This window comes from Mauremys mutica, chromosome 2 (genome assembly GCF_020497125.1).
Source record: "Mauremys mutica isolate MM-2020 ecotype Southern chromosome 2, ASM2049712v1, whole genome shotgun sequence".
Classification (NCBI taxonomy): Eukaryota; Metazoa; Chordata; order Testudines; family Geoemydidae; genus Mauremys; species Mauremys mutica.
The window spans coordinates 98,472,383-98,487,708 of record NC_059073.1 but is presented as its reverse complement, the minus strand read 5'-3'; the positions used below and the strand labels follow the sequence as shown (position 1 = coordinate 98,487,708).

At 41.6% G+C, this 15,326-nt stretch overlaps 1 protein-coding gene and 1 long non-coding RNA gene across 2 annotated transcripts in view; one reads left to right on the top strand and one right to left on the bottom strand.

Annotated features, from left to right (window-relative positions):
• Positions 1–5,818, top strand: part of LOC123365117 — a 59,080-nt gene extending 53,262 nt beyond the window's left edge. The window contains exons 2-4 of the long non-coding RNA XR_006577435.1: positions 4,323–4,369; positions 5,027–5,198; positions 5,797–5,818. This is a non-coding gene — a long non-coding RNA (uncharacterized LOC123365117). The remainder of the gene's footprint in view (positions 1–4,322; positions 4,370–5,026; positions 5,199–5,796) is intronic.
• The window catches only part of CCDC102B (coiled-coil domain containing 102B), a 357,030-nt gene that overhangs the window by 118,623 nt on the left and 223,081 nt on the right, over positions 1–15,326 (bottom strand). Inside the window, exon 7 of the mRNA XM_045007770.1 lies at positions 1,438–1,608. Coding sequence (XP_044863705.1) covers positions 1,438–1,608 — 171 coding nt within the window. The remainder of the gene's footprint in view (positions 1–1,437; positions 1,609–15,326) is intronic.

Below are 15,326 nucleotides of genomic sequence, written 5' to 3'. Positions count from 1 at the left end.
TCTTCAGAGCAAATCAAACATTAAACACTATTGCTTTTAAACCCTGTACTGTAGTTACAAATGTGCACTCACCAGAGGGGCCTTCTCCGCCTTCAGGGTCGGGGATCCCGCACTGGGAGGGTATTGGCTCCAGGGTGATGAAAAGGTCCTGGCTGCCAGGGAGAAGGGATTCACTGTTTGCCTGTTGCACATTCTCTTCCTCCTCATCCACAAAATCCTCCTCCATGTTGCGTGAGACTTCCCCCTTGCAGGTGTCTATGGACAGTGGTGGGGTAGTGGTAGGTTCCCCCCCTAGAATGCCATGCAGCGGATCATAGAAGCGGCATGTATGGGTCTCTGACGCAGAGCGACCGTTTGCCTCCTTTGTCTTTTGGTAGGCTTGCCTGAGCCCCTTGATTTTCACACGGCAATGCTGTGTGTCCCTGTTGTAGCCTTTGTCCATCATGCCCTGTGCGATTTTGGCATATACATTACCATTTCTTCTTTTTGATCGGAGTTCTGCCTGCATAGATTCTTCTCCCCATACACCAATGAGTTCCAGTGTCTCCCATTCGCTCCATGCTGGAGCTTGTTTGTGATTCTGGTAGGACTTCATGGTCACCTATGCTGCTGAACTCGCCACACTGACCAAACAGGAAATGAAATTCAAAAGCTCCCAGGGCTTTTCCTGTGTACCTGGCTAGTGCATTAGAGTTGAAAGTGCTGTCCAGAGAGGTCACATTGGAGCACTCTGGGATAGCTCTCGGAGGCCAATAACGTCAATTTGCATCCACACTACCCCAAATTTGACCCAGCAAGGTCGATTTTAGCGTTATTCCCCTTGCCAGGGCGGAGTACAGAAGTCGATTTGAAGAGCCCTTTAGGTCGACGGAATGGGGTTGCTTGTGTAGACGCATTCATTATAAAATTGACCTAATGCAGCTAAATTTGATCTAACCCTGTAGTGTAGACCAGGGCTAAGATGTTTAAGGATAATTGATAAGGAAACGGATTAAACTGGGTTTTGTACCCAACAGAAGGTGTTTGGCAAAAGCAGCAGAATTTTATGCTGTTGTGATTTAAAATAATCTGTACTCATAGGAATGTTGAAAAATTAGTTAATAAATGAGCTCTTTTTATATTTATATATTACACACACACACATTTTGTCCAAACTGTCTAATAACCTAGTTGGCATATTCAGTAGCAAGATAAATTGGAGGGGTATTAGATTTATAGAGACATAAAATCTTCAGAAAGAATCTTATATTGGCAGGACAATGAACAAAGGGACTAAAGAGGTCAAATTCTATGTCTAATGTCAAAGATTGCAGTCCTAGGATCATAAATAAACACAAAGCTCTACAATATATAAATGCATTTTCAGTATTGCCCTTGAATATGTGAATAAACCGTAAGTGACAACAGATTCTTTTAACAAATTAAAAGTTTAAATACCTTATCCTCTGCCTGGTTTAGCCCTCTTTTTAGGTCTTCCACCCGACTTCTCAGCTTCTTAACCTCATCCTCATGTTGTTCTAGTCTCTTGTTTGCATGCATCAGTTCCGCCACTTTATCATGATACTGCTTGTTTAGCTTGTGGTGTGCATGCTGCAGCTCAATGAGCTCCTTTTAAAGAAAAACAATACCGTTCAGATACTAAAATACAGTTGGGCACTGAAACAGCTTAGAAATCTTCTTAAAGGAAGCTTTCTATAAGGAGCCTGCTATGGCCGTTGAAAGTCTTGCTTATAAAAAAAAATGGTTAAGTGTATTCCAGTTAATGTTTATTCTAACAAGAACAATTTTGCATTTTCAGGTGAACTTAAAAGTGTAGAGACCTATTCACGTCACTTCACAAAAAAATATAGGGAGGGCAGATCCTCAGCTGGTGTAAATTGCCTTTATATCACCACCGACACCAATGGAGCTATAAAAATGTACACCAGTTGAGAATCTGGTCCAGGGTCTTTTATCACAGTATTGTGACTGCAATGTGCCGCCACTGAGGAAGAAAATAGTCCCTTCAGTAGAGAACTGTGAGAAATGTCAGGGCTATCTGTGACTGTCTGAGGAGAATTGTTGTGGAAAATTACATGACATTTTATCAAAAGACAGAGGTTGTTACAGTTAAACTGGTGAAGCTTCCAAACCATTTATCAAAGCCCTTTCAGTTCTCATTTCAAGGTAGATGAAACAAATATTAAAATAAAGTTCATCTGTTTCTGGAACATTTTAAAAAGTAAAACAAATCTGTTCATACCTGTTTTTCTCTTGCCAACTCTTAAATTAAATACACATTTTCATAACTTGTTAACCTCTATCCTCTGTGCTAAGGTAATAATCATTTGGTCAAAAATCTTGAGTGGGAAAACCAAAGTGATAGCAGGGAGATGCAACTAGTTGTAAAAGTTAGTGTAGTCAAGACAAAATGTTTTACATTTGAAATTAGCAGTGTGTATAAGAGCTACCTTGTTTGGAATAAGAAATTGAATATAAACAGATTATTGTTATTATTACTAATTTGTATTGTGGTAGTGCCTGAAGTCCCCAGCCCCACTGTGTTAGGCACAATACAAATAAAAAGAAAGACAGTTCCTACCCTGAACACCTTACAATTTAAGTAAAAGTACATTGTAGCCTAAGTAGATTGTGAAGAAATTTGAATCATCAACTGAAACTCAGGACACTAGTTGGCATCTAGTCTTTGGTTTGATCATATATACTGAACATTAGGGCTTCTGGTTTTTTGGTGTTTATTAATTTCATTTTTGTGGTTAATTTGGGCTTTTGAGGGCTCTCTTCATATATACTGGAATGTATATATATAGACTATACATTACTCATTACGCTCACCTATACTGTCATAAGTAATCTTTTGATAATAATAATATATGGAGATATACGTATCTCATAGAACTGGAAGGGACCCTGAAAGGTCATTGAATCCAGCCCCCTGCCTTTGCTAGCAGGACTAAGTACTGATTTTGCCCCAGATCCCTAAGTGGCCCCCTTAAGGCTTAAACTCACAATGCTGGGTTTAGCAGGCCAATGCTCAAACCACTGAGCTATCCCTCCCCCCTCACACTTCCCTAGTGTGCTTTAATGTAGTACTGTCTCAATCAGCAGGTACACACTAGCAGGGTCTACATGGACCAATTAATGTGCAACATGTTAGTGTGCTTCCGAAATCATACCCTCATGGTTTTCATTAGTGTTCCATGTAGACAAGCCCTTAAATACGATTAAGCACTTTCTGTGTTTTTCTGGCATTTATTGGATAAGAAAAAAAAAAGAAATTGGCATTTCTCTTCCTTTTAAACTTGTTCACTTATTGGGAGTGCTATATTGGTGTTTATTGGTAAAAACAGAAAATCAGAAGCCCTATGAATATTTCAATGTAATTAGCATTTCTAGTTGGTTTTTTTTTTTTAAAGTCCACAAGCCCTAAGCATCTGTTTCAACTACTATACTCTCCTGCCTCCCTGGTTCCCAATTTATTCCTGTAAGAGTAAGGCCTGGTCTATACTACACAGTTAGGTGGACACAAGACAGCTTACATCAGCCTAGCTGTGGATGTGTCTTCACTTAAATTTGGCTCCTGCCAGCGTAAGTGCCTAACTATGCAGATTTAATAATATGACCTTCATGAGTGACGTAGAGTCATGGTCAATATACTTAGGTCAATGCAGTGAGAGTGTAGACACTGCATTACTTATGTCAACCATTACTGTCCTCCAGCAGCTGTCCCACATTGCCCCACACTGACCGCCCTAGAATTCAGCCTCCTCCCCCCGGCACCTTTTAAAGCAAAAACCACGGTTGGTGTATATGTACCTGAAATGGAAATGACTGTTCTTTCCCCTTCATAAGTTCTGTTCCTTTAATTTATTAAGTTTTATTTTTTTTAAATTGCTTGGTTCATGTTAAAGATTAATTTTGTTCCAAAAAATATAATTTTATTCTGAATTAGTTCCTAGCATATGCTGGCTGTTGCTGAGCAGGTCTAACAGCGACCAATTATCTGTTACTGCACTGTGTCGCACTATTCATAATACCACTCACAAACAATATTAATAGGTTCATTGACAATGTAATATTCCTACATGCACAGCAATCACTACAACATTCGTATCAGGTTGCAAAAGAACAGGGCCAGGTACAGCACATTTCTACAACACTCACTAGTCTGGCTCACTATTAAAATGGTCTTTCAAAGACTCCCTGAGCTGTGTAGCTCTGCAATGATCTCTTCTACTAAACCTTGTGTCTGACTGTTCAAATTAAGCTGACAGCTGCACTACTTCCAACTTGGTGGAAACTTTTTCTCTTTTGGTTCACAGATATTATGCAGGACATTGGGATGTTTTTCTCACTGCGGTCCAATCTTGTAAGTAAACAATGCCGGCAACCCTTCAAATGACCAAAGGCATATTTAAATGTCATTCTGCACCTGCTGAGCCTGTAGTTGAAGCGCTCCTTGGTGCTGTCGAAGTATCCAGTGTAGGTCTTCATGAACCATGGGAGCAAGGGCTAGGCTGGGTCACTGAGGATCACTATTGACATTTCAACATTCCCAATGGTAATCCACTGGTCAGGAAAGAAAGTCCCTGCTTGCAGCTTTCTGAATAATCCTGTGTTCTTTAAGATGCATGCATCATGCATCTTCTCTGACCAACCCACACTGATGTCGGTAAAGTGTCCCCGGTGATCCACCAATGCTTGCATAACCATAGAAAAGTAGCCTTTTCTGATGATGTACTCAGGGACAAGGTGATCCAGTGCCAAAATAGGGATGCGTGCGCCATCCATCACCCCATTGCAATATGGGAACCCATTGCTGTAAAACCATTCATTATGTCTGGCACATTGCTGAATCTTCTGTTAGAGATGGTGGACAGCAAGGAGAGACACATGGGTTTGTGGGAATTTTGAAAAGAAGGCACACAAATTATGAAATCTAGATGAAATTATGGGATGGAGAACACTGCATTATGAGAAGTTGACCCCATGCTCCCAGTCACCCCTGCGCGACTTGTTTCTGCAGGAACTTCCCAAAAGACCCTGCACTGGATGGTGATGAATTGCACAATGGGATACCCACCCATGGTCCACTGCACTCTGCATCAGAAGTGCTCCTGGTGAGGATGCACACCGCTGACACAAGGAGCTAAATATTCACACTCACAAGTGATGTAATAACAGCGGCATGATGTAACGTAGGTCAACATAACTTAGTAATGTAGACGTGCCTAAGTGTCAAATTATTAGTATGCAAATGATGATGGCAATAGCTGAACATGCCCACTGTGAACTAGCTTTTCCCAGAGTTATGCATAAAGCTACTGTGAGTTAACTGATCATGTAGTTAACAAGTGCTGTCTTTTCTCTTGACAGCTTACTATTATAGCTCTTCCTCCTCCCCTAAAAAGCATGCTGTTAACATCATGTTATTTGTCCAATTAGACCACATCACTTCCCTTTTTGAATCAATCCACTGTAATTTTCTTCCCCAGATGCTAGCAAGTAGGTGCCAGGTTAGCCTATCCTTATTCAGACTCATTGTGGTGCCAGAGATGAAAGGGCATCTCTTTTAAGTACAGGAGTCCTCTGACACTGACAGCAGGACTCTGATATCAGCTATGTCATATTCTTCATTAAAATATACCATTTCTGAGGTTGGTGACTAATATTATTGCTTTCGTAGAACCCCACAAAATATGTCTGTTCTCAGGGCATGAATGTTACAGTTGATTATTAGGAGTCCTTTAGTGGCATGTACCATAAGCTGCTATTTCTGTTTGGTGTTTTACACAGTTGCCTTCATTTTTACCTCGGATATCTAAAAATCACTGGTTTCTAACATTGTGTGCAGATGTAACTGGAAGCCATCCTAAGTCTGCGATGCAGATAAAAGGCCAAACAGCTAGTGACTACAATCCAACATAAGGAGGTAATGATCAAATAAAAGTTCTTGTTGTTTTGTTCACTAAACTTCTTCCAATGAATCCTGGATGTTAAAAGATACAAAACAATGTCTGGTAATGCTTTTAAGAAGCTACTGTCTTTCCATTGCCCTCAAAACCTTTATTTTTCCATTTCCCTCCCCAAAAATATGTAAACTAATTATCACTGGCGAAAAATGGTATAACTCGGGTATCAGCTATAGTGATTTAAAATCATCAATGTTGTTCTGTAGACAAACACAAAGTGACTTCAGGATACTGACTGGCTGAGATACTTGTTCTGCTTTTGCAGAGTGAACTATCAGTATATTTTAGTAGACTTTGTGAATGTTATAAGATCTTGAGTAGTCACAAGATACATTGGATGATCCAAACACCAATCTCAGAGAGCCAACACTTCCCAACAGAGTGGCTGAGAATGAGTGTACTCTTGCTTAAACAGGTTCTTTTCCCAAGCTTTCCACCGCAATCCTGAAGCAGCCAGCTACACCTAGGCAAGTATTTCACTGGTGCATAAGGCATGCTGCCCACCAGGCACTCGGGGAAGAGTTGGTGTTGTAAAGAGGCCAAAGGGAAAGATGTTTTATTGGCAATGATAGTATCTTACCCCCTCTTTATGAGAGGGACCTCTGAGAAAAAGAGATGGGGAACAGGAAGTTAGAGTGGTCATGGAGTGGAATTGGATTTTGTATCCATACTGGATTATTTCTAACATCCACTAAAAAAAAGGTGGACAGGGCAATCCTTAAAGGGGAGAAGGGTTTTCTTTCCCCTGATGGCCCAGACAAAGCCTCACCACCCAAGAGTGCGTATGAGAGATCCTAGCAAGTGCTCACTCCTGTCCACCCACTAGGATTGCTGTGCCAAGCTTCTAAAGCCTCCGCAAGCTGGTTCCTTATTTGGCTTCTCTGGCATATTTCCTGGGCACTGACTCTCAGAAATGGGGCTCCTCAGCCCACCTGTAATAAGCCCTAGGACCAGTACTTACCTCATAGATACCCCAGTTACTTGAACATAGTTGTCTCCACCCAGAAGGTGTTAAGCTTCTGGTTTATAGTTCAGCTTTCTCAGGGGCAAAATGCAGTTGTGAAGCAGTCAACACACACTCATACACCTTTATGTTTAATCATACAAAGCACAACAGTGTACAAATCATACAAAACAATAAACACTAAAGGCATGTCCCTCCCTTTCCATTCCAGTGCATTCTTTGGGCTGAGGTCTAAGTCCCTTGGGTTGTCCAGAGTCCTGGGGCCCATCTGGGCTCAGGAAAGCCATTAGAAACTCCTGACCCATAAGACTGCTACATGGTGTGTGATCTCTTCCTCCTGAAGCCTCTTACCCAGCTTCTCTGAACTTTCTCTCTCCTGCCCCATACTGTCTCTACCTGTCTGGGTCCCCTATTCCTGTATATTCCTTGATTTAAACCCCTCCTGGTCACTGTTCTCTTGTTGTATTCCTGGCAAGTTTCCACTGCTCCTACCTTCCTCCCATCCTTCAGAGGAGTTAGCTAAATTGGTTTTCTAAGGGCAGCTGACCTATTGGCCCAGATATTTGCACCTGAATAGGGTCATTGAGGCCTAAGCACCTTCTCTTGTGTCTGTCTGGTTCATATCTTTTTCAGGGTTTGTCAGTAGTGGTGGATCATCATCCACATACATGCAGGTGTTCATAACACGGCAGTTTTTTATAATACAATATCACAGTCTCAATTAGATTTCAGAAATTTTACAGACATAGCTCCAGTGGAGAGGGTGGGAGGAGGCAGTATTCTTTTGGCTTCAGTATCCTTTGTCCCCTCCTCCACCAGCAGTTAATTGTGGTATATAACTTTATTATTATTATTATTATTGTTTATTCTTTTTGCCCCCTTCCATTCTGGCTAACTTTTGACCAAATTCTCTTTAACAGTTGTGAGGTTACTCCAGCTTTACACTGGGGTAACTCAAAACTGGCTCTTTAATAAATGAACTGTATTACTTTCACAAGACTGATGTGGTGAGTACGAGGTTTATTTTTGCACAAGAAATTATTTTGATTTTTGAAAATAAAAGCACCTAACTTTAGAAGTTGGAACTAGGCACAAATAAAGTCAGCATCAAACCAGCTGCTAGGACTACATCTTTGTAATAGTAACAATGAAAACAGAAAGAAAGGAAAAAGGCATGAGCAGAGGTTGAATAAATCTGACAAAAAGGCTACTTGAGAAATAATTGTTGGGATTTGGGGCTTTTTAAAAAAAAAAAATCTCTTGAGCAATCTCTACCCCATTATAATTGTAGGAGCTCCATCTACACCAGGGGTCGGCAACCTTTCAGCAGTGGTGTGCCGAGTCTTCACGTATACACTCTAATTTAAGGCTTCGCGTGCCGGTAATACATTTGAACGTTTTTTAGAAGATCTCTCTATAAGTCTGTAATATATAACCAAAATATTCTTATATGTAAAGTAAACAAGGTTTTCAAAATGTTTCAGAAGCTTTATTTAAAATTAAGTTAAAATGCAGATCTTATCAGTTTACTGTGATCCTTGCCCTTGCTTTTCCTTGCTAAGTTTTCCAATGTCTGGTGGAACTTTAGATACTTTAAGCTGCAGACAGGCTTCTGAGTTATAAGTTGATAACCGGCTGGCAGGAGGTCAGCGGCTGGAACCCCAGATCGGCAGCTAAGGTGAGTGGAGCTGGCGGCTGATAGGGCTGAGCAGGGCCGGAAGCCTGGACCCTGTCTGGAACTCCAGCTGGAAGCAAGGTGAGTGGGGCTGCGGAGGGGACCCCAGCTGGCAACGGGCCAGCAGCCAGAACCCCAGAGCAGCAGCGAGTTGAGCGGCTCAGCCCGCCACAGCTCTGGGGTTTCGGCCGCAGGCTCCTGCCAGCTGGGGTCTCAGCCCACTGCCAGCCAGGGGTTCCATCCCCCAGGCCAGTAGCTGGTGCTGAGTGGGACCGGCAGCGAGACCGTGGCTGGCAGGAGCCAGCGGTGGAAACCCCAGAGCGACGGCAGGCTGAGCAGCTTAGCCCGCCGCCGCTCTGCGGTTTCGGCTGCTGGCTCCTTGCCAGCTGGGGTCTCAGCCTGCCTCCAGCCTGGGGTTCCTTCCCCCAGGCCAGCAGCATGCGCTGAGTGTGGCTGCGGTGGGGGGGGGGACCCCGGGCTGGCAAGGGGCTAGTAGCGGGAACCCCAGAGCAGCGGCTGGCTGAGCAGCTCAGCCCGCTGCTGCTCTGGGGTTTCCACCACCAGCTCTTTGCTAGCTGGGGTCTCAGCCTGCTGCCAGCCTGGGGTTCCTTCTCCCAGGCCAGCAGCGGGTGCTGAGTGGGGCTGCGGCGGGGGGGACCCCGGCTGGCAAGGGGCCAGCAACAGGAACCCCAGAGCGCCGGCGGGCTGAGTGGCTCAGCCCACCCTGCGTGCCATCAAAAATCAGCTCTCATGCCAAAGGTGTCACGCGTGCCATAGGTTGCCGACCCCTGATCTACAGTTATAATCAATATGATTGGGCTATTTTTCAGAGAGAACCTGGTTTGCACACAAATAATAATATATGGTACAACAATGGCTATAGAAGAACTACGCTTCTATAACTTGGTCTGGCTTGACTGCTCCATACTGATAGCCTTGTTACACTTCAACTGGATTTAATAGAGGACATGGGCAAGAAAAGTTATTCTGACATGGAAACAAGTTGATTAAAGTACAGTGTGTGTGGATGTTGTACCAATAAAAACTAGCAGGATCTTATTAAAGGGGAAAAGACATTTGGTTGTGAGAATTTGTTGCCATCACTTTCCAATTTTCCACCCCTTTTTCTAATTGGGATATTTTTTCTGTTAAAAATATTGTTTCCTCTTTACAGGCTGTTAGTCGGAGGTAGCTGTTATTACAAGCCTCCCACAGCAGCCAGATTCCTGCGGCGTCTCTTTTTGCCGCAGTTAGGGGTTTGCATATGAGGATATATTGAGCCAATCTATCCTCTAGGTCCGAAATGGTGCAGATATCTGCAAGGGCTTGTTCAGTCCAAGGACTGTGCCCATATCTTTGGAGAATTTGCTGAAAAGGCGTTATCTCTTTAATAAAAGGTGAGGTAGAAGCTACTTTTGACTTCATTTCTTCCTCTGGGACTGTTTTCCCTTGCCTTTTCTTAAACATTTTAAATTTTGTTCAGCGAGCAGCACTGTCTGGTCCCTGGGACCCTCTTGTTGCTCCTGATATATATAAAACAAGTTTCCTACTACCCACACGGGGGCTAGCAGTTTTTGTTAACAATTTTACTTTTTCTACTACCCACACGGGGACCAGCAGGTTTGGTTAACCAGGAATAGAACCGGGCTCTGTAGAGCTGGTTGTGTGCACACAGATTGGTTTACAATAAGTGAGGCAAAAATACCAATAAGCAAATCTGTTTATTTGAAAGTTAGTTGAAGACATCAACCATGGTTCAAAAAGCAGCATCTAAGAGGAATGCACAACAAGATTACATGATGTTTTATAGAAAGAAGTGGAATAAATTGGGTATCGTCTCCAAGTTCACCCTAATCTTATTGAAGCTGTCATCACAGCAAAGAATAGTAGAATACACAGAGAGCAGCATTTAACAAATTCACACACTAAGCAAAAAAGCAAAATGTGTGTTTTGCTGCAAGTGGCAAAAATTTCAAAAGACATAATAAAATTCCCTTTAGAAGGAACAGTCAATTATATCATGGCTTTCCCTCTGCCATATTTTTCTCTACCCCAAGGAACCTGCCCGGTTCTCTTGGAAAAAATCAGGAATAGTTTGAACTCTCTTAAATGTTCCTAAGCCATGGTGTAAAAAACTGAACATATTGTTCTATCTCAGGCTTAACCAGTGATGACTAGAGAGAAATAATTACTCTGCTTGTTTTACATATGATATTCCTGGTAAAGCAACCCACTATATTCTTTGTCTTTCTCACATTCTCCCCTTCTTGGGCTGTATTACCTCAACAGTATTCTTAAAGAATAGCGTACACTTCATCATTCATTCCCATGTAAAACACTCTACATTTATTAGATGTCCTTTTTGCCCACTTTATTTTACTAATATCACATTGTATCTTTAAAACTAGCTTTCGCAGTATTTCTTATCATTTCATTAGACCACTCTCTACTTCATCCTGCAACTGGTCAATAATAATTTAAAAACAGCCACAACCACCAACAGCACCACTTAGGCCTGGTCTACACTACGGGGAGGAGGGTGTCGAACTAAGGTACGCGACTTCAGCTACGCGAATAGCGTAGCTGAAGTCGAACTACCTTAGTTCGAATTTCCTACCTGTCCAGACGCCGCGGGATCGAACTCCGCGGCTCCCCCGTCGACTCCGCCACCGCCGTTCGCGGTGGTGGAGTTCCGGAGTCGACGGGAGCGCGTTCGGAGTTCAAACTATCGCGTCTAGATTAGACGCGATAGTTCGAACTCTGAGAAGTCGAACTCTCCGCGTCGACCCAGCGGGTAAGTATGGACCTACCCTTAGTATGGGATCCAGAAGAATTCAAGCAGGACGTCAACACTTCTTCCCACTTGATAGTTAGCCATCCTAATCTACGCACTTTTAATCCAATTCTGAATACATGTGTACTAGACAAATCTCGTTTACATCACTCTAGTTTCCCCAATGACGGTGACTCGTTGAAACTCCACTCTGTTTACTTTATTTACTCTAAGATAGATATCATATCAAAGAAAGATGTATTAGATTTTGTTTTTTCTTGATGAAACCAACTGTGTGCATTCACACATGCCTCACCTCAACTTTCCCCTAGAATCTAAATAATTTCAAAATGACAGTTTTATTAGTTGTCTTAGCAATTTATCAGACACTGAACTTAAATGCCGTTGTTTGCAATTCTCTACCTGTTTTATTTAGGATTGTGCATTCAGAATATGGAGAGACCTGAACATAGCAGATTATCCCAATATTTTTGTTTACATCTTTCATCAGCTTTTCTAATGCCTCCAGGAGAAAATTATACCAGGAAGTCTAAAATAAGCAGAGATCTGGTTTTCAGCATATTTCTACCATTTATGAACAGAAATGCTTTAAGACTAGAATTTTTTTTTTACCTCGCTTCCATAAATGGCTCCCTCAGGTCCTAAAAAGCCCATAGAAAGTATACCTCCACTTGTATCCTTTTGTGTAGACTGTACAAACACTTCTAATTTCTGTGCATCTTCAAAAAGATACTATAAGGTTTGCCTGTAACAGTATTCTGAGACCTTCCTGACTGCCCCATGAATAAAATTAACTACTGTGATTCCAGTACTACTACACCTATTCCCATGTGTACCTTAAGGTAAACTTAATCAGATCCTGCTTATTTGAATAAAACATTGAGCAATCTAGGTGATCTTTATTGTGTTCCTTTCTGAACAGCCTTGTGACTTACCTCCCTCCCTCCCTGGTAAACTCTAAATACAGAAGTAATGTTATATTTCCAGAGGCTATAGTAAAATAGCTATTAAGCACTTCAGCATGCTCCTTGTTATGCTGTTTGCTCTCCTTTCCTTTAGCTGCTGCAAGGCATATGAGACTATCTTTTGTGCAAACGCATATGGATTTACATCTCAAATATTACTTTTCTACCAGATGTACATTATTTGATCTAATAATACAAAATATGAGTAACTTTTTTGATATATTTAATCTAGTATATATTGCTTGTTTTGTGAGGAGAAAAACAGATCAGTTTGAACAGATGATGTAAATTCTTACCAGTTTATGAAATCCTGTACTAGGTCCAGAGATTCCCAGGCAAACTAAAATGATATGGCCTACCTCTGAGGTGCTATTAGGGAAAGAATAACTTACAGAATAAGCTTTGCACGACAAGTAGAATCAATCATTTTTACTATTATAACCAAGACAAATTCCCATTAGAAACTATACCACCCTTGAAAGCAACTACTTTAGATTTTTATATACTTGGTGCTCCCAATATTGCAGTGCTGTGTTTCAAATCACTTCTGTAAATCTAATTGATTTAATAAATTCATACTTAAATTGCTATTACTTACTCTACTCTTCAGCAGTTTTACAGTATCATGCATACAGTAGCACTAGAATATAATTAGAGGCCCTGTTCATTGAAGATAAATTCTTGTGCCACTAGGTTAACTGTGTTTTTTGCCCCTTTTTCTAGTTAGAACATTTCTGTATGAAAAATTACTATGGAAAACTGGAAATTAATAAATTCTTGGCTATGGACTGGCCTGTACAGGGGTCATATATAAATGTGAGGCCATGACAAACATATACATTTATCATATGAAGATAAACTCAGTACTTCATGGACAAATCTATAATATCACATTAACATGGAGTGCATGTCCACAGCTACCATTTACATGAAGGTTATTCAGGGAAGTGATCCAGTAACTCATTGTTTTTAAAGATGATCTGGATGTTAAAAAGCTTAAGGAACTTTGTATATGAAAATACAAAATCACACTGGTTCAAATTCATGTCAGAAGTGTGACCATGCAGATGTCCTGAAAACCCAGGAAATAATTCACAAAATACACTTTCTGAGCTGTAGAAATCTACATGTATGCACACAGCAGTGAAAGATAATGGATAACCATACCTGTTTGTGTAACATGAGTTCAGAGGATTACCAGAGGGGAATGGCCTGACAAAGTGTGTTCAAAAGCCATTCAAAGGGGTTCAAAGCCACGGCAGTCATATGCAGATGCCACAAGACCAAGCAGATAATACTGCTTATTCAATATTATTTTTAGGTTATTCTATGGCACTCAGGAGTAGACGCTCAGAAGATCTCAAACAATTTGTGCTCAAAACCACCCACTAAGTAGGGAAGTATCATCCATATTGAAAAGATGGGGAAACTCAGGCAAAGAGCGGCTAAGTGACTTGTCTAAGGTCACACACAAAGTCTGTAGCAGAGCTGGCCATAAAATGAGAAGTTGTAACCCCCAAGAAGAGGCAGATTGTTATTTCCCGACAAGCAAGCAAACGATGTGCTACTTGCTCTGCAATTCCCAATTCATCGCTAGCATTGGTTGGAATGATGTCCTTGCTGATGTCCCTCAAGGTACGTACCTAGACGGAAACTCTGGAACTAGTTCTACGTGTGGGCAATGCAAAAGATTCCACAAAACAGCTTGGCTGTGCCAGGAGGTGGTGAATAAGATAGTTTAGTTGTTCTGCCTCCCATGGGTTCGGCAAATCTCTGACTACAGACATCCATGGCTCACAATGCAGATGAAATATTGTGGTTACATTTCTACTGACTTGTGAATATGTGAACTTTAGGGCAGGAATCAGGAGATCAGGGCCCCTCAGTTGATAAGTGTGCATACTCAAGAGGCAGAGCAGTGACTGTGTATTACACAGTTTATTGCTCCCCACCAACTTGAGTTGCATTCATGCTGGCAGGGATGGGTTGCTTTTTTCAGAGTAAAAATGAGGAAACAGTCTATTTGAAGAAAGGGGGTTCAGGGGAAAGAAACCTATATGAAAAGATCTGTCTAGGGTCCTCAAAAGTTTTGTGGTCCCAGTTAGCTGCTCTTGTATGTGCATTTTCAGCACCCTGGTGTTATGAATTAACATGAATATTCCTGTTTTGTCCACTTCAGGTATTTGTCAAGGAATTCATCATTTATAGGAAGCAACATCAGTGTTATCCCAGTAAATGAAGTAACTTTTTGTAGCAACATGCATGGAAATTGGAGGGAGGCGCATAGGTTGCAAGAGGGAAGAGATTGGAGGAGACACCAGACTGTGTGCACATGGGTAGAATGCTAGATGTAGCTCCAGGGATCTCTGTAAATAGTGTTCTGAATAAAGAGCCAGTTTAAATTTAGAAGTATGTAGTCCTTTCATATTATTACCCAGGATGCGGCACATGAAACGTTCTTTATAAATGTACCAGAATACTGGAATATTTGGAGGAATGTTTCACTTGTGAAATGATGTTCATTTAAGGATGTGATAAATGAAGGGGGCGGGGAGCTCCCTTTTATGGACACCTAGCCGGCCAGTTAGCTATAAAGTCCCTCTTGGTGGCTGCTTGCTTTATCTGTAAAGGGTTAAAACGTCCCCCAGGTAAAGAAAAGGGAGTGGGCACCTGACCAAAAGAGCCACTGGGAACTATAACTTTTTAAAATGGGAAAAAAACTTTTTTTTAAATGGGGCAGCTGGAATGTTGTGTAAAGTTTGGACCAGGTATGAAAAATTCATCGTCCATATGTAGAAGGATTCATTGGGACAGGGAATGTTTAGATAGGCGCAATTAGGTGGTTTTTTTGGGGGGGGGGTGTTGTTTGTTTGGGGTTTTTTTTCTGTAAGGCTTGTGGATTCCGCTGTGCTAACCCCAGATGCTTTTGTTTGCTTGTAACCTTTAAGCTGAACCC